Raw genomic sequence first — 23,484 nt, forward strand, 5'->3', positions numbered from 1 at the left:
AATATGTAGGTACCTAAGAAAATATAATTACATATGCACTTAAGGAAATTATATGCACATAAATAAGTTCAGAATATTAGAAAGGATAAATGTGAATTTATGTGTGGCCTGCTACATCTACTGTTGAAGCAATAAATAGCATGACACAGAACAGATAGTAATTGCATTGAGAAAATTAAAATGCTGCTGGTGATATTCACATTTCCTTGGTTCTGGGAAGGTGTATCTCAAAGCTGGCTTACTGGGGAGGAATACTGTTTGGTTTTGCTCAGCCTTCTGCAAATATACGACTTCACTCACAAAGCAATCGAGGGGGTGTAGGAACATGGACCAGGGGAAAGATCAATCCAGTCATTAGTAAGTGTCATCAGCAATGCCATCTTCATATGTTAAGTGCACATATATGTTGTAGTAATACCTCTCAATTTCTTTATCTATGAAAATCTGCATATTGATGCCTGCCCCGCTTACTCTATGAGATTGCTTGTGAAGATCAAATGAAAACGTTGTGAAAGTACTTTGCAAATGATGGAGAGTGCCTTGATCTTGCATCTTTTGAAGAGCCATTAATATATTATCTTAGAAGAAGGAGAGGGCAATAAAATTATATCTGAGCAGGAGTTTGTGACCATCCCTGAACGATGCCAAAGGGAAAGTGGCACTGTCCAAAGCCTTTAGAGAAAGCTGATTCCTATCTTGACGAAGGCAAAGCTACTGGCAAGATGCGGGGGATGATAGTGAGGAGACGCAGTGTGTCCAGACAAAGGATATGCCAGATCTTCCCAGGAGGCAACTGTTCCAACTAGGCCAGGGGACCAGATAGAAAATGAAGCCCACAGGGCCAGAATTTGATATGGATGCTGCCAGAGTCACCCATACACACACTTCCTGTGTCAATTCCTCCCTCTAGAGTATCCCTTCAGAATATCAAATCAGTGAAAGAACATCTGTGGCTTATATAATATGTCCTATTTGTGAATGGAGAAATTCAAGTGAATGGATAAGTTTGACCATCTTTAGAGCTTCTCTTTTGAGATAAGTATCACCCAATGTGGGTTGGAGCACAGTGTTACTGTTTGGCAGTGTCTCTGCATCTAAGAACCTCAACTATGACCCTGCATGGTGTTTATTTTTTTTTGTTTTTTTTTAAATTTTATTTATTTATTTGAGAGAGAGAGAATGAGAGATAGAGAGCACGAGAGGGAAGAGGGTCAGAGGGAGAAGCAGACTCCCCACTGAGCGGGGAGCCCGATGCGGGACTCGATCCCGGGACTCCAGGATCATGACCTGAGCCGAAGGCAGTCGCTTAACCAACTGAGCCACCCAGGTGCCCCTGCATGGTGTTTAAAGAAATCACTGAACTGTTTGGCACTTTCCAAAATATATTTCCTGTTAACTATGAGGGAAGTTCTATCTTCCCTTCTTCTTTTAATTTAAATTTTACTTAGTTAACATACAGTGCAATATTGGTTTCTGGAGTAGCTGTCTTCCCTTCTTAATGAGCTGGGGCCAAGCTCTAATACCCAGTACTATCCCTGGTTAATATTATTCATCACTTCTTCTCTTGTATCCCACCAAAAATAGGCAATGTCAGGCTCCAAATGCCATTAATGTTCGACTGTGAAATTCTGTTGAGAAACAGTAATTTTCCCACCAAAGCCTAGCCAGTGGATAAAATTATTAAACACTACAGAGTAGTTGAAATCAGCTCTCCCTTTGAGAGTGACTGAGTGTAGACTCTTCAATGTAGGAGGGAGCTTGCTTATGCTAGTTCAATATCACACCAGTATAGATGTCTCTAAGACTGTTACTTTGTTTCACTAATAATGATATGTATCTATAGACTTAGATTTCATGGTAAAGAAAGTGGAATTAACCAGTACCTTGTTAGAAGCTGTGTGGTATATCCGAACAAAGAAATAAAGAGAGATATCATTTAAAATAACTACTATCGCTAGCTATTTTTAAACTCATCATCTTCCAGTGGCAACGCCAACCCCTTTTTAAAATAGCAATATCGTGGGCGCCTGGGTGGCTCAGTTGGTTAAGCGACTGCCTTCGGCTCAGGTCATGATCCTGGAGTCCCTGCATCGAGTCCCGCATTGGGCTCCCTGCTCAGTAGGGGGTCTGCTTCTCCCTCTGGCCCTCCCCCCTCTCATGTGCTCTCTCTCTCACTCTCTCTCTCAAATAAATAAATAAAATCTTTAAAAAAAATAAAATAGCAATATCGTTTAATTTATAATTTATTTATAATATCTAATGTAGTTTAAATAGAATATTATGTAACTGATATAATAAACATAGTACAAATACAACAGAAAAAAATTCAGGTATATACTGTTTTTAAAAAGACTATAAAATAGGACAGAGCATGATCTTAGTTTTTATAAAAATAAAATAAGGATATATATAAAATAAGGTTTACAAGGATTGCCACAAAAATGTTAACATTGGTTTTCTTTAATAATGGGAATATAGATATTTTCCCTTAATTATATTTTCTAATTTTCTACAATAAAAATATTTTAAAGAGGATAAAATGAAGAAGAAAGTATTAGTTCTAGCAAAAGCATTTGAAAACTTATTTAAGCACACGTTTTCATCACAGATCTCTTATTCTCCAGTACCCACCATCAGAGATAAATTCTGTTTCATACAGAAAATGCATCAAAATTTGGCCCTCAGAAATTCCCCAAAACCTAAAGTCAGAAGAAGGCTAAAAATCATACACTGATAAAGACTATTTTCTGTACACAGAGAGTTGGGCTGTTGGGCAATAACTTTTGTCTGCCCACTGATATGCAAAGGCTGTATTCAGGAAATAAAATCAAAAGAAACTGAGAGATGGAGAAAGATAGTGTCTCTTAGGCAAGTTTTTATCACAAGGAGTTATGAAATCACTATGTGGGCCACAAGTTACAAACCTGTTATTTAAATTCTATAAGGGAAAAAGGTGGGGGAAACATTTGTCTTAGAGAGATAAGTCCAATGCACTTCCAATGAACAGATCCTCTGAGAACAAAACCCTTATTTACAAATGGACTGGACAGAATAATTTGGCAGAAGTTATAGGTTTCCAGCCAAAGGTCATAGCATGGGATGTGGAGTTGGAGAAGAGGCGGCAGTCACCTTGTTTTGAAGAGTGGCCTGGGGAAGGGGCAGGCAAGGGGGCTTTTGAGAGGAGCCATTCCGCACCAAGCTGACCTTGACATAGGTCAGATTCAAAAACATCAGTCTGAAACAAACCAGAGTAAAATACTTTCCTTCATACCCCCTGCATTATGCCAAACAGACTTAGAAGTCATATTATAACCCATCTTCCTTGAGAAGAGGTCAAGGGAAGATGCCTGGCCAAGAAAATCCACATCCCAAAGCACAGCCCTAAATTTCCTTCACACCTGCTAACTCTTCGATGATTCTTTGTGCTTCTCTCTGAAATGCATCCTCTCTCTTAGCAGAGATGACTTCACTTATGTGGTATTGAACAGGTTCTTATTTTCTTTTCCTTTTATGCTTTTTATCCACCCCCCCCCCAACTTTTGTAAAACTGTTCTTGTTTTTTTCAGTTGTTAAGCTTCAATCTTGTTTGGGAGCTGGGCCAATCAGTAGGAGTGGCTAAGTTACACAACTTAGCTTCCTCTCCTAAAGCCTGAAAGATGTCTTTGCTTTTGATTTAAGTGCACCTTTGTGGGGGATGTGTCAAAATCACTGACCCACAATTCAAAGGCATAAACATTTGGAGAATTAATTAAACCAACTCTTCCACAAGACAGTACACAAGGAACAGTAAAGACCTAAATTGATGCATTTCATGCAATCAATTCCGGTATCAGGAAATAGACTGGCACAGTAGAGAAATCTTTGGAGTCAAACAGGCTTGGGCTTCAATCCAGACGCCACAATTTACCAGCTGCCTGAGGTTGGGTAGCAATTAAAAAATCCTTAGCTTCTGTTTTCTCAAATGTGAAGTGGATCCAAGATTTACCTTGCAGGAGGGTATAGGAATAAGAGGAACTAATGGTCTAAAGGCCTAGCAAAGTACCTACACCACAACAGAGTCTTAAAACTGAGTTTAAAGGTTTCCAGGAAAAGGAAGCTAGAAGTCTAATGATCAATGGACACACTTGAACAGTTGGGATCAGAGCATATGGTAACTAGTGATGGTGGGGAAAGTCTTGTAGGCTTTCATACAAGCCTCAGATTTGTAAGTCATTGAATCCATTGTCTCAGATGTGAGTCATCTCTTCTCTCTGGGCACTGTCTTTTTCACATGTAGAGGAGGGGACTTGAACTACTTGGCCCCCACATTTCCTTCCAGCTCTGCTACTCTAGGACTCCACAGAGGCCTGATTTGGAGCCCCCATTCTAAATCGAATTGGAGAGCTCGGAAGCCATTTTCAAAGCAGGTCAAACACCAAAAATAACAAGGTAGAATATATTTATCTTTATCACCTTCATCCCAGTACAAATCAAAACTTTCTAGTCCTTGGTTATATATTTATAAAGGATCACATCTTTAAGAGCACCAGGGATAAGAAACCAACAAGAAGAACAAGTTACTAGTTTGTTTTGGTTTTGGTTTTTAATTCAACAAGAAACACCAAATGGTGGGAACTTCTTGCCTGGTTTCATTAGCTGCCCTCTAACCAGTGAGGATGACCCTTTGGGGATGGCGCCCTTTCTAGGCATTCATCCTGCCCTCCATCTTGCCCACCTGGCCCATTCAAGGTCAAGTTCTTCTCCCACCCCAACCAACCACAGTGTTGTGGGTCATGGGTCATGTCCTCCTCTCCACTCTCTGCAATGACCTAGACATAACTTCCTGGATCCCTTCACATCATGGAAGCTTCTCTTGAGAGAATTTCATCTTAGAACAAAGGATTTTATCTTTTTCAGTTGGCTATACAACTACAGTTCAAAGGTGAATCAAAACTAGATCTTCTTGTATGAAGTTGAGAGCTTCGTGGAAGGGGTGATGATTTAAGCATCAATCCTAAATTAGATAGGTTTAAAATTAAAGGTATTTATTGTATCAACTCTGTGTACACACCCCTAGTAGAATATAATGGGACCATTAGAAATCATATATTTAAGATAGTTACATGATGGATAAAAATTCACACAACATTGTTAAGTAAAAAAGCAGAGTCCGAAGCTACACATAAACTATGGTTTTATTTTTAAAGCCTGAAGTATATATAAATAAGCAAAGAAAAGTCCTAGAAATTAACATACAGAAGTGTTAAATAAGTTGAAGTCTTAAAAGATACACATCAAAATTATTTACTTTCATTTTCCCTGCATGGTAGATTTAGGGGAAGATTCCTTCTCCTTTTGCATTCCTTCTCTCTAGGAGGGGGAGGTTGTAAAGGATGTCACAGCATAAGCCTATAGTCAAATATTAATTGACATGAAAAGATATATTATTATGAAACAGAAATGTGGATCATAAATATTATATTAAAATATCACCCACACATGTATTAGAAACACATGCACCAAAATGTTATGACTGCATGACTGGCTTATGGATGATTTTTACTCTTTTTTTACATTTTTCTAAATTTTCTAATTTTTTTGCATGAACATACATTATACTTATGATTGAGGCCAAAAAAACTGTGAAAAATAATGTTTCAAGGATGTGTACCAAGTGGATATAAATCAGAGTCATGGGAGTATGGACACAAAAGGAATTGATTGAAATATGAGAATAAACATCAAAGACCTCAGAAAACCAGGGGAAAGAGGCAATCATACAAAAAAAATTTTATCAAAGGTAATGGTGACACAAGGACCTTGGAACGGCTCCGTCCCAGTCAGAGATCATTCTAACTGTGGGCTATGGAAATACACTTGTTTTTAATGTCCCTCTAATAGCTCCACCCTACCTCCTTAAGGCAGCTTTCCCTAGCTATCCAAACTCACTTGAGACAGATGGATCTCCTCAACAAGGTGAAGCATTACCTGCACCATAAGGTAAGTGCCCTTCCCTTCGGAGGTACTATAGGCTCCTCTAGGTCAGAAACCATCCCTCATGCTGCTTTGTATTCCACCCCAGTATCAACACCCAGTGTTCTTAACAGAAGGATGCTTACTAAATGTTTAATATATACACCACATAGGGTATGGCAGAGGACAAGGGTAGAGTAGCAAGGGAAACCTATAGGTAATCACTAGCACTACCAACCACAGCATGTATGGCCTCCATGACAATGATTTAAAGAGATTTTGGTCACTTGACAATGAGAGAAGCAGTGATAACACAGGCAAAGAACTCCTGTGTTGATAGATGTTCATTTATAGGGATTGATAATGATGATCATATGGACCCATTTAACTTTTCTTATTACATTGTAGGTCATACATAAAATGCAAAAGGAGAAGGAATCTTCCCCTAAATCTACCATGCAGGGAAAATGAAAGTAAATAATTTTGATGTGTATCTTTTAAGACTTCAACTTATATCTGTAGATAATATCAGTTTTTTACTTCAAAAGTGAAGTTATGCTATAAATATTGTTTCAAAATCTTCCTTTTACACTTCAGATATTGAATAATATATTGTACATATACTTACTATATTGAATATACTGTGTGCCAAACACTTGGCTTTAACTGCATTGGCTGATTTCAAATTCACCATAGCCCTGTGGTCCGGTATTAGAGTTACTCTCATTTTACAGATTAGGACACTGAAACTCAGAAGAGTTGAGGAATTTGCTCAGGGTCACACAGTTAGTGATAAGAGCTCTAAGTTGATCAAAGTTTTCTCAAACCTCAAGGCCCTGTTTTCCATCAGTGCACTAAACTACTCAGCTAATAAATAATTTCCTACAGCAGCATATCAGTGGCTGCAAAAGTTCTGTTATGCAATCATCTCTATTTATTTGACTCATCCCCTATTGTTTCTTATTCATGTTGCTGCTTTTTTACTTTGGTTTTTTAATGACTATGCACTGAAGATCCTTGTAGGTAAAACTTTTCAAGATCCTTACTTTTTTCCTCAGTATAAATTGTAGAAATGGAAATGTTGGGTCAAAGAGTTTGTAGATTTCAGATGTTTGATAGATCTGGCCAAGTTTCCCCTCCCAGAAATGTTGTAGAATTTAAGTCTCTGTAGAATATGATTTCCCATTTATATGCGAAATCAAAAATAAAAAGAGAGAGAGAGAGAGAGAGAAAGCAATCAATCAAGCTAAAACTAAAACAAAAAAAACAAGCTCATAGATAGAGATTGGTAGCTGCCAGAGGTAGAGGTTGAGGGGTGGGGAAAATGGTGGAAGGGATCAAAAGGTACAGATTTCCAGTTATAAACTAAATAAGTCATGGGGATATAATATACAGCATGGTGACTACAGTTCATAATACCATGTTGCATATTGGAAAGGTGTTAAAAGAGTAGATTTTCAAAAAATATTTTGTTTATTTATTTGACAGAGAGAGAGAGAGAGACAGAGCACAAGCAGGGGGTGGCAGGCAGAGGCAGAGGGAGAAGCAGGCTCTCCACAGTGCAGGGAGCCCAATGTGGGACTCAATCCCAGGACACTGGGATCATGACCTGAGCCAAACGCAGATGCTTAACCCACTGAGCCACCCAGGCACCCCTAAGAGTAGATCTTTGAAGTTCTCATCACAAGAAAAAAAAAAACCTCTTGTAATGATGTGTGGTGATAGACATTAACTAGATGCATTATGGTGATCATTTCACAGCATTTGCAAGTATTGAATCATTACACTGTGCACCTGAAACCAATATAATGTTATATGTCAATTATACTTCAATAAAAAATAACAAAAAATATATAACCAATTTTCCTGCACATCAGGAGAGAATTTTGTAATTTTAAAAAAATACATGTTTTACAATTAATGGTTTAAATGAGTCCAGTATTTGCTTTAACTTGCCATGCTTTTTTAAGTTGTGAGATTGAAAGTTTGGGTGTGTGTGTGTTTGGACAGTTTTATTAGCTCCTTTTTTTTTTTTTTTTGGTCTTACCGATCCACAAGAATTCTTCATTTTGTTAAATGCATGAACAATTAAACAAATGTTCATAATGTCAGTAGCTCTTAATGATTATACTAACACTACTGAAAGTTATAGGTGTGTGTAATGATGGTATAAAATTTTCAAAATAGGGTTATCAGTTACACAGGTTGAGGTATCTCTGACTAAGGAGCACAATGAACCACACCAGTTGGCTTCCAAAGTTGTAAGTTTGATTTGCCTAACTTATTAACTCTGCATATCAGAATAGCTTGAACTTAGGTACACTATTTTTTTCTGTGTGACATAGATTAATCTCCATAGTACAACCCTACATGGTACAAAATGCTTCATTTAATTTATTAATTCCACATCAAAATGTTCCCAACATTTTGGGAAACCATCTCTATAGCAAGCATGGTGCTGGGGAAGACAGAGAAATGGAGAGTAGAAGAAAACCTGCAAATACAATTTCTGCCCTTATGGAGTAAGTTGTCTATAAGAGAATCAGATCTGCCAAGAGATAGTTACAAGATGACCGGATAAAGACCTAGATAGTAATCGGCACAAAGTGCAAAGAAGCATTCTAGGGGCAGTGCAGAGTCATGCTGAGCTGTCTGGATATTTATGGATCTAAGAGCACTTATACAAAGCAAAACACCGAACAGACGTCAAGGACCCAGTGTGACCCCCCCGCTAAAAGACAAGGGCTACATGTTACTCTAGGAGTTGCCTTTTGGTCCCGTGAATGATGGCAGAGAAGAGCTCTACTGGGGAAGACAAATGGTGTGCAGAGCTCTTTATTCTAAACATGTGGGGTGTTTTTTGGTTTCTTGTTTGTTTTAGGGCTGGATCAAATAATATAGGTTTCAATGTAGCCCTGCTTACAGAGTAGTAATGTCACATTTGGGACCCATGTAGGATTGAAGACCCAGAAATGTATGGTTGGAGCTCCATGTAAACAGGAAGAACTTTAACCATGTATGACCTTCACGTGGAAAGAAATCGGCAGACAGCATTAAGGATGTATCGTAAATTGCATTCTCAAAAAGAAAAAAAAAAGGAAAAAGAAAAGAAATTGTATTCTTATGCTCCAGCATGGAGATGGCTCAATATGAAGTCCCGTATTGACCATATTTGGAAGACTTTTTCCAAATATTACAAGTTTTCATCGATGCAGATGCTGAGTTCCTTCCCAGGGCCCCAGACATCCCACATCTGGTGTAACAGCACTTACAGTTCAGGATGCCCTGCTGTGAAGTCCAGATTCCCTGGACTGTATGAAAGGTGCTTAAACAATGACAAAGTGAAAGCTTTGTAAAGCTTTAGAGAGAGTTCTGAGGCTCTACCTGACCTCCAAAATTATCTGTGTAGTATGAGGCAGTGGCAGAGAAGAGAACAATGAATTTGATTTTCCGAGCCCAGATTTGAGTCCCATCTCATTAGATTGCTGTGAGATTTGGGGCAGAGGACTTCAACCCCCTGAGCCTTATTTTCCTTCCCTGAAAAAATGTAAGAAGATTACCCTTACCAAGACTACTTCACAGAGGTTAAAAAAGAAAAGAAAGAAAATACTGTATGTGTATCAATCAAGTTACAAGCTCTATAAAAGCACCTATCATTTCCTCCCATTTTAAGGGGGGGGGCGGGAAGCCTCCCTCTTTCCCATCCACTCTGTATCCATTTTCTCTGAGTCCCTCTACAAATGAGCTCCTTGAAAAGAACATCTGTATTCATCAGCTCCAATTCCTCTAATCCCATTCTCTTACTGCTTGCTGTGTGTTCAGATCTCTGACCTCACCTCCCTCCACCTCTCAGGAGCATCTGTGCCATCTGACCTCCCTCATCTCAGAAAGCTTCTGCACTTGGATCCCAGAGTGCATGGCACTCACCTCGTGTGGGCCACCACTCCGGCTGCTCCCTCTCCATCTTTTTTCTTGGTTCCCATGAGACCAGAGAGGATTATCGGGTGGTGGGAGTAGAAGGAGTGGTCTGCTCCAGGGTGCAGATGGTTAAGGGGCACACTGTCTATAGAAAATGTAAATGAAATTGCTTTTCATTAGTACCATGTGCTGGGGATTCTAAACAATTTCAGTGAAGGAACTCTCTCTGCTGGTGTAGAACTGCCCCTACCATGCACTTTCCCCTTTAGTACACTGTTGACCGGATTCTCCTCACCTCCCTAACTCAAAACCTTGCAGTATCCAAGTCAGCCCTTCAATCTCTCTCTCTCTTTCTCTCTCTCTCTCTCTCTCTCTCTCTCTCTCTCGGTCTATACTAACTCCTTTGATAATCTTATTTAATTTCATTGCCGTAAATTTTGATGACTCCCACTTTTTATCTTCAGCTCAGATATCCTCATTGAATCTCAGATTTGTCTATGAACTCACTACTCAACATCTCCAACTTAACCTGTCCAAAAGTAATCTAGTGTTCCCTCAAAACCTGTTCTTGCCATGTTCTTCTCCATCTCAGATAGAAGGCCACTACTTTCTACCAGGTGCTCAGCAAAAGCCTTGGAGTCGTCCTTGGCTCCTTCCTGTCTCATTATTCCCCATTCAATCCATCTCAACCACAAGATTCAAACACATGTCCTCATCACCTCCACTACCAACCTGTCCAAGCTTCTACATCACTCATCTGGATTATAACAATAACTCCTTTATGAATCTCCTTGTTTCTGCCTGCCTTCTCCCCACCCCACCCTCATCTATTCTCAACACACAGACCAAGGATTCCCTTTGAAATGAGGTTAGACCATATCATTCCTCTGTCTAAAATCTGCAAATGGCTCCCCTATTCCTCAGAGTGAAAGTCAAAGTCCTTATTGTGTCTTACTGGGCCTGCATTATCCTTGTCCCTTCCCCACCCCACCATCATCTTTCTAACTTTATTTCTAAGGATTTGTCTACTCTATGTGATATTTTTAAAGGGGCCAGGAAGATATGCTCCTGTTTCGGGACCTTTGCACTTGCTGCTCTTAATGTCTGGAACACTATTTTCCCAGTTATTTACATGATTCACTCTCTTATATCATTAGGCTCTTTACTCAAAGAGCAACTTATTTCTCCCTAAGCATACTCTCCAAAATCTCAGCTCTCCAAGACTTCCTATCATATCTCACATATTGTACATTTTACTGATTGATTGATTTTCCATCTGTCTCATTAGACATGTAAGCTACTTGGGGGCAGAGATTACTTCTTCTTGTTCATCGCAGAGGTTTTCCCAAACCCTAGAACCTATATTCAATAGTCTTGAATGAATGAAACTTGAAGTGATATTTGTATTGAACAGATATTCAATAAATAGCTTTAAATGAACAAATCTTGTTCACATACCTCATTTTACTCTGTGCCACATCACCTGCATACTTCCCTTGAAGCACAGTCCTTTGAGACGTGGGTACAATGCTGAACCAATCTCACACACAAGCATGCTCATGAAAGTTAGAACAGTTTGGTTAATTACACAAATACTTTGTGGTGTGTGTGGAAACATTGTTCTGGTGACTGGTGGAGTCCTTTACAAGACCAGAACCTTCCTTTCAATTCATCAGGAATGCTGTAAACTACAGTGAAGCCTTCAAATATTTGTGGAATTTTCCAGCAGTGTTTTAATGGAAGCACTGAGGGCTAGGACATCCAAGGGCCTTCTATAACTATTCCTTGGGGGGTGACTGCTTTCCAGACCAAAGGAAAAAGCTTATCAACTAAAAATAACGCTCCACATCCCACAAGAACTTATGCACATCACTTTTCTAACTTTCAGATAACCCAAAGGAATAGACTTGCTCTAAAAAAAAAAAAAAAAAAAAAAGGGAAAAATCTTAACCATGTTTTTCCCCCAGGTATTCCTTACAAGTTGCTCAACATATTTTAAAAAATATGTTCATCCATCTTTGTAATTCTTCTGTACATTACCACTTTGCCTCCCTCCTTAAGCATCTGATACTGTCTACCACGTTTAGAAGTGCTCAGTTCTGGTTTTTTCCTCTCAATTTTTTTGAAACACTTAAAGCTAAGCTCAATGGTACCTACACTGATATTCTGTCACTGCCAAGTTATGGAATTGGATAGCCATGAACTTGGATTAAATGTCTGGTCAATAGTTGCAATGTTCCTCGAATCCACCATGTTGTGCCTCTGCTGAAGCCCTTAGCCTGTCTGACCTCAGCACCCAAGATCTGGTACAGACCCACATTTCTAGCCTCAATCCCCCTCCATCCCACTGGCCCTATATTTAGCCACAATGAATGCTCACTCTCACTCTCTCTCTCTCAAGTACACTTCAGATAGTACTGAATGAGTTTAAGTTCTTCTTTTGCCAGAAACTCTTCCCACCTCTATCTGTCCAAAGCCCAGGTGAAATGCCATTTCCTCCTTACAACCATCCTGGTGGCAACCTACATACTTTCCATGAATATCTCTTTACTCAGCAAAACCAACATTGGCTTTCTTCTTCTTGTAGCACTTATCATACTTTCTCCTGTGTTGTGGTTATTTGTGTGGCACATTTTCAATGCTAGTAAGCCCCTTTGGGGAAGCGTCATTGCCCCTCATCCCTAAATCCTCTAGCTTAGGGTGATGTACACTGTAAGTGATCAAGAAGTGATTATTTTATTAGTGAATGGATTACAGAAAACATATTATTGGGCTAGTTTCCAGAATTTCAGCAATTTGTTCTGTATTCTTTGGGAATGTGGAGCATTGTGTTGCATTCTATGTGCTATCACACATCATAATTTCTTTTCTTATTTTGTGACATTGATCTATTGAGTAAAGAGTATTACCCTGCACTTGTCAATTTTTCTCTTGTAGGCACCCAGAGATTATGCTGGAACTGTGTCAGGTAGCTGAATACTTAAGCTTTCAAGTCACTGAGCTTTGACATTTGGCTTAATATCCTGGGTTGGTATTAAGGCCAATGGCATGTTCTGCTGTAGTCATCATTTCTCTTCCTACCTCACAAATAATAAGAGGTTAGGACCAAAGAATTAATTTCACCTCCTCCCTGGTGACATTGATGTGTGGCCTGGCCTATCATTATGTGGAACTAGGTTTCTCCTGAAACATAGAATGATTTGAGCCCATGACAGATTGGAAGAGAACAGCATTGACAAATGCAAATACCTGGTAGTTGAAATCAGGTCCCACAGAGATGTGAATGATTGGGGAATATATGCTCCATCTACAAGAAGCACATGCTGCCCAGACCCAGCCGATATGTTTTCCACGTGGGTTATCTGGACCCACTATAACCAGATCTTCTGATCTTCCTGAAAAATGATATATCTGAACTTTTACAAGAAATTTCCTGGATGTTAAATATTTGCAACTGGTTCAATTTTGTTTACCACTGCACCACAAACAAAACACATCTGAATGCTGGACTCACCTGTGGCTGCTGGTCTGCAGCCCCTGGATTAAAGGGACTCTAGAGTTCAACCCTGCTGTTGGATCCCATAATTCTGAATTCAAGATCAAGCAGAATTATAACCAGTTAAACTGGGTTAGACCATTTTAGAAGGGGCCTAAAAGATACAAAGATCTAGACTGGCTGAACAAAATGAAGATGCCGCCAGAGCTTGCACATCTCCAAACCCTACATGTAAGAAGAAGTTCCAGAATTTGGCTGAAACAAATATTGCACAAGAACCAAGCTAAGAAGGAAAGAGTCTTCTCTAGAAAAGTCCCCTACTCTCTGCAGGGTATGATATTTCCATTGAATGCTAAGAAAAGGCCAAAGTGCTCTAAAATGTTCCATTGAAAGGAATCTTAAAGGACATCTGGATCCAATCCCCCAAATGACACAGCTCCTGCTTCTGCTGAGGGATGCCCAGCACCATTCACTATGCATCCTGGGCAGTGAAAGACTAGGAATGTGCGTTTGACTGACAGCTTTAATGATCGCTGGCCTTGTGACTTTGTGCACATCATGTCATCTTTCCGGGCTTCAGTTTCTCCATTTTGAATAAGGTAATTGATTAAGTGACTTCATCAAGATGCTTACAGCCAGACACTAAGAATATACAGAAGCGTGCCAAAGATGGTGTAATATGGCAACCCACTGCATTGTGGTGGGCTTATGGGGATGAATATTAGCACTGTCATAACAAACTCAAACATACACACACGCGCACACACACACACGTGCACAGAATACTTGCTTCCACAACTAAGAACGATACAATCTTTTGAGCATGAAGGGAAAATGATAGCTAAACTTAGCATCTTAAAAAATAAACTACATAATCACTGAAGATGAGATTTTCTTAAAACTATAGAACAATGAGATATAATGATAGCTGTCATATGAGAGGAAATTGCAGGAGTCAATTTGAAAAGGATTTGGGGGTGTTCCCTCCCCTCCTCGTTGAGATTTGCTTTTCCACATACCACAAGAAGATGGAAAAGCTAAATATTTCCCCAGGGCTTTTGTGAGCTGTGCCTCATAATGCTCCTGATGACATTAGGAGAGTGTCATCCAGCCCCAGATGCAAGCCTTCTTATACAGAGAGCAAGAGCATGTTGCGGGCTCTATGGAGCCATTTTCCCACATTTGCATATCACTTTTCGGTTTGCAAGTCCTCTTTATATACATATTCTCATTTGTTCTCTAGAAATAGCCCTATTTGATGGAGCCTATATATCATTATAAAATCTGTCTCAGAGGAGTTCAGAAATATCCCTCCCAACCTGCCTGTAAGGAAATAACACCTTTTGTTTCTCATTTGACAGTTCAGGAAGCCCTTTCACTTTTCGTGGCTGTTTGAGATAACGTATGACCTGCTGGGTGGTACAGAAGAGGAAGAGAGAAGGAGGAATAAAATCTAATCTTGGTCTTAGCCTGCTGATCATACTGGAACAAATCACTTCAATTCACCAAGCCTCTGTTCACTAAGCCACTGAATAGAGAAAATTATACCTATCCCACCACTTTTAAAGGCAGTTGAGATCAAAATCAATATATAGATAAGTATGTCAAGTGATTTTATAGGCTGAACAATCCTGGTCTACAAACCTCATCAACCCTGGCAGTGAGGACAAAGGGAGGACTTTCCTGTGGTCGAGGTGAACTACAAGCCTAGACGTAACTGCCAGTCAGTGGTGGAAATGACCAGAAAGCCAGGCTAGGGGCCAGGAGCAATCAACACATAGGGAGAAACCCCATCTCTTTGCAGAACCGAGGACAATCCACCTGCTCTTACCTGATGAGGCTGTAGCGGATCTTCAAGGCTCTTCTTTCTCTTCTTGAATGAGGGGGGCCAGAGCATAGAGAGTGGCCAGCGAAAATGTGGTTGGCTCAGGTGAAGCCCAACACGAGGGTACCCTTGAGTTGTCACCCCCTCAGTCTGAACCCTGCCTCACCCAGTGGGCTGAGAGTTACGTGCTCTGTCTCAAAGGGTCATATGAGAAGACTGAGGACGTTTACAGGGTGGAGCTCAACCTGTCAGGGACAGGTTTGTGGGTGGGGCCTTTCTCGTTCTAGTGACACACCTCTCTCTCATCCTCTTCTTCAAGAAGGCCGGGATTTTCCTGCCAACTTCCTCTCTGATTGAAATCTTCTGATGGGGTGAGCAGGAGCAGTCTCCTGTCCATCCCCTCACGTCATCGGCATGCTCCCAATTAGCTATAAGGAAGCTTAAGCCTGAAGCCTTTGTTCCTATTATTAGTGTTCTTTTGTGATGACTTGATTTGTTGGCTCTTTGGGATTTTGAGCATCATCACCACATTCGCATCAGAGATATAGAGGACATGCAGAGCAGTATATCTCCATGAGAACAAACACAGACACAGTATTTCTTCTAGAGTGTTTGCCACATGGCATGGTTTTCCATTCAAGTGTATGTCCCTCTCATTAGATTGTGAGCCCCTGGAGGGTAATGACCACATCTTATTCTCCCATACATTGCCCACAATGTCCGCATGTAGCAAGGACTAACTAAATACATACTGAATGAATGCTGATCATGGAATATCTGCTTAGTGAATCCTAATCGGCCATCAAATGTCTTTGCAACCTATGGGAGAGAACCACCACTACGTTGAGCTGATATTTTTGTCATCTGTAAATTGAGGATACCATTCCACCTTCAGAGATGTTGCATTTGAAAGGAGAAGCATAGGAAATAAACCTAGGGTAAGGGTTGATGCAGTAACAACTGCTAGAAAATATAATTGAATCATAATGAATTGATCTTGAGACCCAAATAAGACTTTTCTACAGAGTCAGTATAAAGTATGAGCAGTGAAAAGACATCACATGACCAACTGTCTTTTTACATGCCTCCATAATGTCTAGGACATAATCAATTCACGCGTTCATTCAATGAGTAGTTAACTGAGCAACCACCTTGGCCATTCTCAGTTCTCGGTGTAGACAAGAATAGAAAAATGAACGAGGCAGTCTCTGGCATGAAGATTCAGGAAAATGAAATATGTAGAAAGGGATGAGTACCCGAGCACCATGGATAGGATCAGAACCAGGGCTTTGGGAACCCTGAAGAGGGAGCAATCCCGGGAGGCTTCACGGGGGAGGAGGCAGCCTGAGCTCCGGGCTGGTAGGGAGAGCTGGTATTCAACGAGTGCAGATGGTGAAGTTAACTGTGAGACAGACTGAACCACTGTCCCCTCATCCAACTGATTTATGCCCTCCTTACTCTAGACCCCAGGATGAAAAGAGGGTTTCATATAAGGAGTATCTGGGTCACTCCACTTCTACACCACAAAGCTACAGGGCCAGGAGAAGTGACTGCAAGACAAATACTGCTTCCACGCAGCCACGGGTGTCTCTCTGGTACTCGGCCAGGGGCAGAGGGGAAGGTGGCTGAGAGGTACAGGATCCCAGCCTGGGACCAAGCCATGCATTGCTGTTTGAAGCATGTTATTTTAAAGGGCAGGAGATTCTGAAAAGACATCTATGTCCACGGGGCAGCTAAGCATCACCAGGCTTCCGGTGGCCATGGGAGGCTTCTCCCGGCCCACGCTGTGGTCCTGCCACCCTGCAGCTGAGAGAGGCACGACCGTTGAAGAATGTCCCTCAGAAAACCTGGGCTCTGGGCCCCCGTCGCCACTCACTGGAATCAACTGGCAAGTAGCTTTGTCCTCCCCATGCCTCAGTTGTCTATTCTGCACAATGGGAGTTCCAACACAGACCCCCCCGCCACCAGCCTGCCCAGGCTGTAGAGGGAGATTGTGAGATTCTGGAGGTAAGGTGAGCTCTGCTGATGCTAAATCCTTGTGTGAATGTGCAGCACTGTCACGGCGGGACATATGAGGACATGTGGGATTCACCTCACGTCTACCGGCTTCAGTGATAGCGAAGGCCGTGTGCAGGTGTCCTGGTGGATGATGCCTTCCTCCACCAAGGAACATTTTACTAGATAAGTCCTTAGACGTCATTTCTCTTGGCGTCTGGTCCTTTCTCTCTCCTCTGTGATGGCCTTTACAGTTCCCCCTCTGCTTTAATCCTGCTGTCACTGATGGAAAATATAAGCTGCTGCTTATTTGAGTTAGGAAACATGGGTTTATTAGACCTCCCCTCCTGCCATTTTGCAGAGGGGGACAGGGTAAGCCTGATGACCTCCTAGCTGCCCTCTCTCTGACCTCAGCGGGGCTGCTCCCTTACAGTCATGCCCAGGGCAGCAGGTGGGTGGGAGAAAGCCCAGGTTGGCACGGATCCTTGCCAGGTCTGAACCAGAACCACCACCAGCCCAGGGCTTCCCCCTCGTGCAGAGAAGGATTGATACACATACACCCCGGAGGGTAAATGGATTGCATCTCTAAAAATCCTACATCCCTGCTCCCCAACCCTGCCTCCTCCCCAGGAGTCTTTTGGTGAAGAGAAGCAGGGGGACGATGAACAGATACTAGAAGACATTGTTGTTAGAGCCAACAGGAACCTGCAGGCAGGGTATCGGCTGAGAAATGTAGGCAGCATGAATTTCCCCTTCTCTTGAGTCCCACCGCACGCGGCAGGTCTCACTAGCATTACACTCCACCGTGGTTAGTCTTCTCCCCTGATCCTTATCTGTCTGCTCTCTTTAAAGGGAGGGGCCATGTCTTAAACATTCTTTTTAGGATCTAGCACCGGACAATGGTAATAGAGGTGCTCAAGAGATGTCTGATGGAGGGATGGATGGATGGATGATGGATGGATGGACAGATGGATGGACAGATGGATGGAAAGATGGACAAATGCACAGGTGTATGAACTACTCTGCTCCCCTGTGTGGCCCTACGAGCCCTGGCCACCGGAGGAACGATAAACAGGAGGAGAAGCATGACGCTCCCCTGTGATTTTGACAGGGGACTAAATACAGCCCAAAGCATCTTTCTTCCTCTCTCTATTTACTCTGGACAATCTGTCCCTTATCAGATGAGCTCAAGGCTGGTTGGAAATGTGCGTATTTTATTTGACAATATCTTCCTCTTCCAGTTTTGTTTTGCTACACAGACATTTGTCTGTTTTGCTGTATGTTGTGTATCAGCTAGGACTCAGACAAACTGCTCTGGCTTCCTAAACTGTTTTGTTTTCTCCATCCAGTTATCATTGATCTCATTTCCCTTCCTGCATCTCACTCATGTTCCCAAATTCCAATTGTACCCGGAGTGAGAGAAAACAATTTCACAGATACCCAGCTCTATCAAGGGCTAGAGAGGGCACCGAAGTTACAGGGCCCGAGACCCAGTCCCCAGGCACCACCGACAAGCAGCATAACCTTCTATGGATCACCTTTCCTAGCTTCACCAGCTTCTCCTTTGCAAAATAAAGTCTGTTCTTGACTGCCATGGCATCTACGTGGAATAGCTTGAAACTCTCCGGCCACCAAGCTGCACTAACACCTGTGTCATTTTTCACATTTGGTGCAGCTGGGGAAAATTTCTCATCATTTTTAGCTTTGGTTCAAGGCAATGGTCTGGTGTCTATTGGCCTAATGAAGCTCCCGCTCACTCTCCCCCCCTCCAGGTCCCCATCCCACTCCCTGATCCACCCTTACCCAGGGTGGCTTCCTGGGCAAACAGCCTATGCAGGAGCCCAGAGCCCTATAGACAAAAGGCCCCATGCTTGGTTATGTTCAGCTGTCACCATGTTGCAATTCTTAATTTTTGAACAAGGGGTCTGCATCTTCACTTTGCACTGAGGCTCGCAAACAGTGTGGCCAGTCATACAAACCCAATCCCCCAAAGCAATATAGAAGGAAAAGCATCAGAAGAAGAGAACAATGGAGCAGCTTTGCCAGCCACTGATGGAGGAGCGAAGGGCTCCCCACATGGCAGAGCCTGGCCATGGAATGCCCTTCACTGTAAATATTTAACCAAAGACAAGACAAGGTGGGAGAACACGAAACTTGCCACAGGTTCCACCCCTATCAACCTTCCCCATCGTGGGTGGACTGGGGGCCTGACTCATGTGCAAGGTGTGGCTCACCATTCCTGTAAGCACACGGGGCTCCTCCCTGCTCATGGAGCTCAGGAGGAAGTGTGGGTTGCCCTGGAGTGAATGTGGAAACCATCCAGTCACCACCTGACATCACAGAGCTAGACAGGGTTTCAGAACAGACCTCAGGCAGCCGTCACAGGCCAGCCTTTATCAGGGAAACAATCTGCTCCAGGTTCGAGAACAGACTGACCCACATTCACACTGGGAGTCAGTTTCCCATGCTGCTCTCAGCATTAATTCCCTTCTGACTTCTCTTTTCTATCTGTTTGGAATCCATAGGGGCAGGACATACTCCTCTGGCATACGGGGAACATAGTCCCACACCCGGGGCAGGGGCCAGAGATTCTGACGCTCAACGTCAGAATTTATTTGACCTCTATAAGGTCAAATGAAATCGAGGATGAGGCTGATATTTGAAAACTGCAGTATAATGAAATTATTACCACTGGCTCTTCTCTCCTACCCGAAGTTCTTCTAATAGCCCGAGACAGTTAACATGTCTCAGTAGAGACGAAATCAAAGGAGGCGGGCAAAACTTGACAAAACTGCAACGTGTAAATAAAGAGCCCATCATAAACAACATGCAAGTAAGACAAGCGTTGGAAACACGGAGACTCCAGCACCCAAGGGCGCCTGGGTGGCTCAGTTGTTAAGTGTCTGCCTTCGCCTCAGGTCATGATCTCAGGGTCCTGGGGTCAAGTCCCACCTCAGGCTCCCTGCTCAGTGGGGAGTCTGCTTCTCCCTCCGCCCTTCACCCGGTGTGTGCTCTCTCTTGCTCACTCGCTCTCTCAAATAAATAAATAAAGCATAAAAAAAGAAGAAGAAACACAGAGACGCCAAGGGAAGCCTGGAGGGGGAGGGCACTAGTTAGGATGAAATTGGAATGACACGCCTGTGTATGTATGGAGAGTCACTTCTGAGTGCTAGTTCACTAACGTTCTGGACGGACTTGAGCAAGCATACACTTGGGAAAGTTTCCCTCTCTGGTCTTGGGCTTCCTGGTCAACAACATGAAGAGGGTTGGACACGCTCAGAGTGAAGGCCCTTCCAGGGCTGGCCTTCTGTGCTTCTAAGAGCCAAACTGCTATCATCTTCATTTCAGCGTCATGACTTAGGAACTGATTTTCAGAGTAAGATTATACTTTAGAATCTAAGTTGGCATGACAAAATAATGAAAGCAACAAAATAACGCAGTTCAAAAAGTTGAGTGCTGACCGCAGGAGGGGACCCAGAGAGGAAGCTGCTAGAGAATTCTGATGCCAGGGTTACAACTCAGGTGATGGAGACACATCAGGGTGGGGATATCCCTGGTATCCACGGAGGTACCCTGGAGCCATGGGACCTTCACTCCCCAGTGATGTGATTTAGACTGAGCCCTGCCCCCCAAGCCCAGTTACTGGAACAGTCACCCTGCTCTGATGGGATGTGCGGAGAATGAGGGGGATGGTGGCCTGGAGACCAAGGCCATATTATTGAAGGTCTTAAATTCTAGGCCGGGAAGTTTATACTTTATTTTCATCATTATTATGTGTTGGGGACTCTGTTGAGTGATTCTGTCTTGACATTTGATGAGTTCCTGTGGGCTGTGGCCAGAATGCAAACAGACAGCCTCAGATGTTGCCCAGATCACATGGGGAAGGGGAGGGGAGTGTTCCTCCTGCCTGTCTTAGTCCCTGCCCCAGCCACACTCCTGCAACATAAGGAATTTTGCACACAGCGAATGCTCTGTGACCATCTGAACCAAAGCTGGACCCGCAGTTTGGGCTTCATGACTCCAGTCTCAGCCTGGACCTTTAGGCCACGGTGTCCTTTAGTGCAAGGCCCAGGAAGGACAACCCCAAAGACAGCCTTTGATGTGCAGGCAGTTCCGGGACCACTTGCCTGAGAATCTCCTGTAAAAAGTGCATATTCTCAGGCCTTATGCTTGATTTGCTGGATTAGAACCCCTAGGGGTGGGCCCAGGAATCTCCACGTTAAGAAGTCCTGCTGGGTAGCTGGTGTGCGCCTCCTAAGAGTTTGAGAACTAGAGCCCTGCACTTTCTCAGTCTCCTGACGAGAGCTCCGACATGGAGCAGGCTGCACAAAAACGCAGGGCAGGAGCTCGTGAGAGGAATCAGTCTCCGCCTCCCAAAAGCAGCGGCGGAACCTGTGTGGTCACAACACTGGGCGGTAGGGCAGGTGGAGTGTGTGATCAAGTCAGAAGACGGGTTATTGTGCCAAAGTGACCCACAAGTCTTTCATCGCTGCCTTGCTCCTGATTTTCAGACACGAGAGTTCCTGGGTGAACACTGATTTTCAGTAGTCTCTGTCCCAAATTCTGGGATGGATCCCTGGACCCTCACTGACTTATTAGACAAAAGACATAACAACAATATGCCAAGGGAGAAGGGGGGAAAAAAAGATGCGAAGGGATGGGGGTCACAACAAGTTGCGTTATGCCAGGCCCACAGAAAAGAGAGCAGGAAGAGTTTTGTGAAGAGAAGGAGTTCCCCGAAGGGCATCCACGCTTCCAGGAAGACTCTCTGCCACGTGAAGGGTGTGGGGCCAGTGAGGACAAGCTCCCGCTCCCTAGAGTTTTCTTCAAGCACGTATGGGACCCCAGGTGACGTGGGAACTGCAGAGGGAACAACATGCCATATCTGTTTTCAGAGGGTGTCAACACCCTCCTTCCCACACCTGCTGTTCCCAAATATCACAACCTGATTTTTTTCTCCAACCTCCTGTCTTGATAATGATTAAATATTCATGGATTGCTGGGATGCCAGCATACTTTGTGAAATTTCAGATACGTTTTTTTAAATGGAAGTTTTTTTTTTCAGATTATCCCACTTTTGAAGAGAGGTAAAAGGAATGACAAATGCCAGTGACTCAAAATGTAGAAACTGAACAGAAAGCTAGTAATATCCTAAGTTTTCACAGTGTCATTTCTGGCCAAAATGATCCCACTCTAAGAAGGACAGAGCACAGAATTTCAAAAACAGAGATGTTGAAGAGCAATTGTTCATATTACAAAAGAATTTTTCATTTTAGCACGGGGTCCGTTTAAACAGCAAAGTCCTGGGTTCTGTGGAAAATATAAGCACGTGTACATATGTATTATTTATTATGCAAAAAGAAATTGACCTTATTTGAAAAAATATGTGTATTTTTAGAATCACAGACTATTGGCTAAAAGTTAACAGTCTCATCTTACCCAGTAGTTCCCAGAATGAGATTCAGGGGACCCTAGAAGTCCCACTAAGGTGCCTCGGAGGCTACCAGGAGGGACAGGCTGATCCCTGGGGGAGAGCAAGCAGGTGCCATCCCAATTCAACCAGAGCAACTCCCCTGCTCCCTGGGTATCCATGAGAGGTCCCTGTGACTTGCAGTTTTTAAGAAGTTGTGGGGGAGGCCCCAGTGATACCCATAAAAACCTAATTCCTTAAGTTGACATTTTGGGAAACCAGGACCCAGTGAGGAATGACTGTCCTGAAGTCTTACATTAGGATTTAGTGCCAGAGCCTTATTTTCCCTTTCATTCTACTTTGTTACCGCACAGAAATCTTCAGAATTTATTAAAGTCACTTGTTTAGCTCCTAGAGACACTATGGCTTAAGCCTCATCCTAGTAATTCGTTAAAATAACCAGAACAATGGGTTATGAAGTTATCATAAACTGAAGGTAAGATACAAACTTTTTGCTTCCTGAGCAAGTCTGACATTCTTAAAGGTCTCCAGATTAGCTGAATAATGTCGGTGTGGATCACAGCTCTGTCTTGAATCATAACACAGATAACTTGGGCTAGCACATTCCCAAATTTTACTTAAAATACCAACTAAAGCAAGGTGTCATCAAGTTGAATCAATGCCTCAGTGAAATTAGTCATTCAGAGGAAAAAAACTAAGAACGCTATGTTGGATCAGCTTGTGCCCTATACTTATTTATTTCTAGTGATTTAACAAATACCTATGGAGTATTTAACTATGTGCCAGAAAGGGCTATAAGGGCCTTGTGAATATCAATCATGTGTCCCCCACAACAGCCATGTGGGGAAGGTCCTATACATCACTGCC

At 42.6% G+C, this 23,484-nt stretch overlaps 1 protein-coding gene across 3 annotated transcripts in view; it reads right to left on the reverse strand.

The window, feature by feature from the left end:
- TPRG1 (tumor protein p63 regulated 1) overlaps positions 1-23,484 on the reverse strand; it is a 219,941-nt gene that overhangs the window by 133,577 nt on the left and 62,880 nt on the right. The window contains exon 1 of one of the 3 annotated variants that reach the window (XM_025876780.2): positions 15,198-15,734. The exons of the other annotated variants lie outside the window; for them this stretch is intronic. Coding sequence (XP_025732565.1) covers positions 15,198-15,263 — 66 coding nt within the window. The 5' untranslated portion in view covers positions 15,264-15,734. Of the gene's footprint in view, positions 1-15,197; positions 15,735-23,484 lie in introns of those variants that run through there. 3 annotated transcript variants of the gene reach the window in all.

Source organism: Callorhinus ursinus, unplaced genomic scaffold (genome assembly GCF_003265705.2).
Source record: "Callorhinus ursinus isolate GAN/ISIS: 27379988/994484 unplaced genomic scaffold, GSC_fseal_2.0 scaffold1, whole genome shotgun sequence".
Taxonomy (NCBI): domain Eukaryota; kingdom Metazoa; phylum Chordata; class Mammalia; order Carnivora; family Otariidae; genus Callorhinus; species Callorhinus ursinus.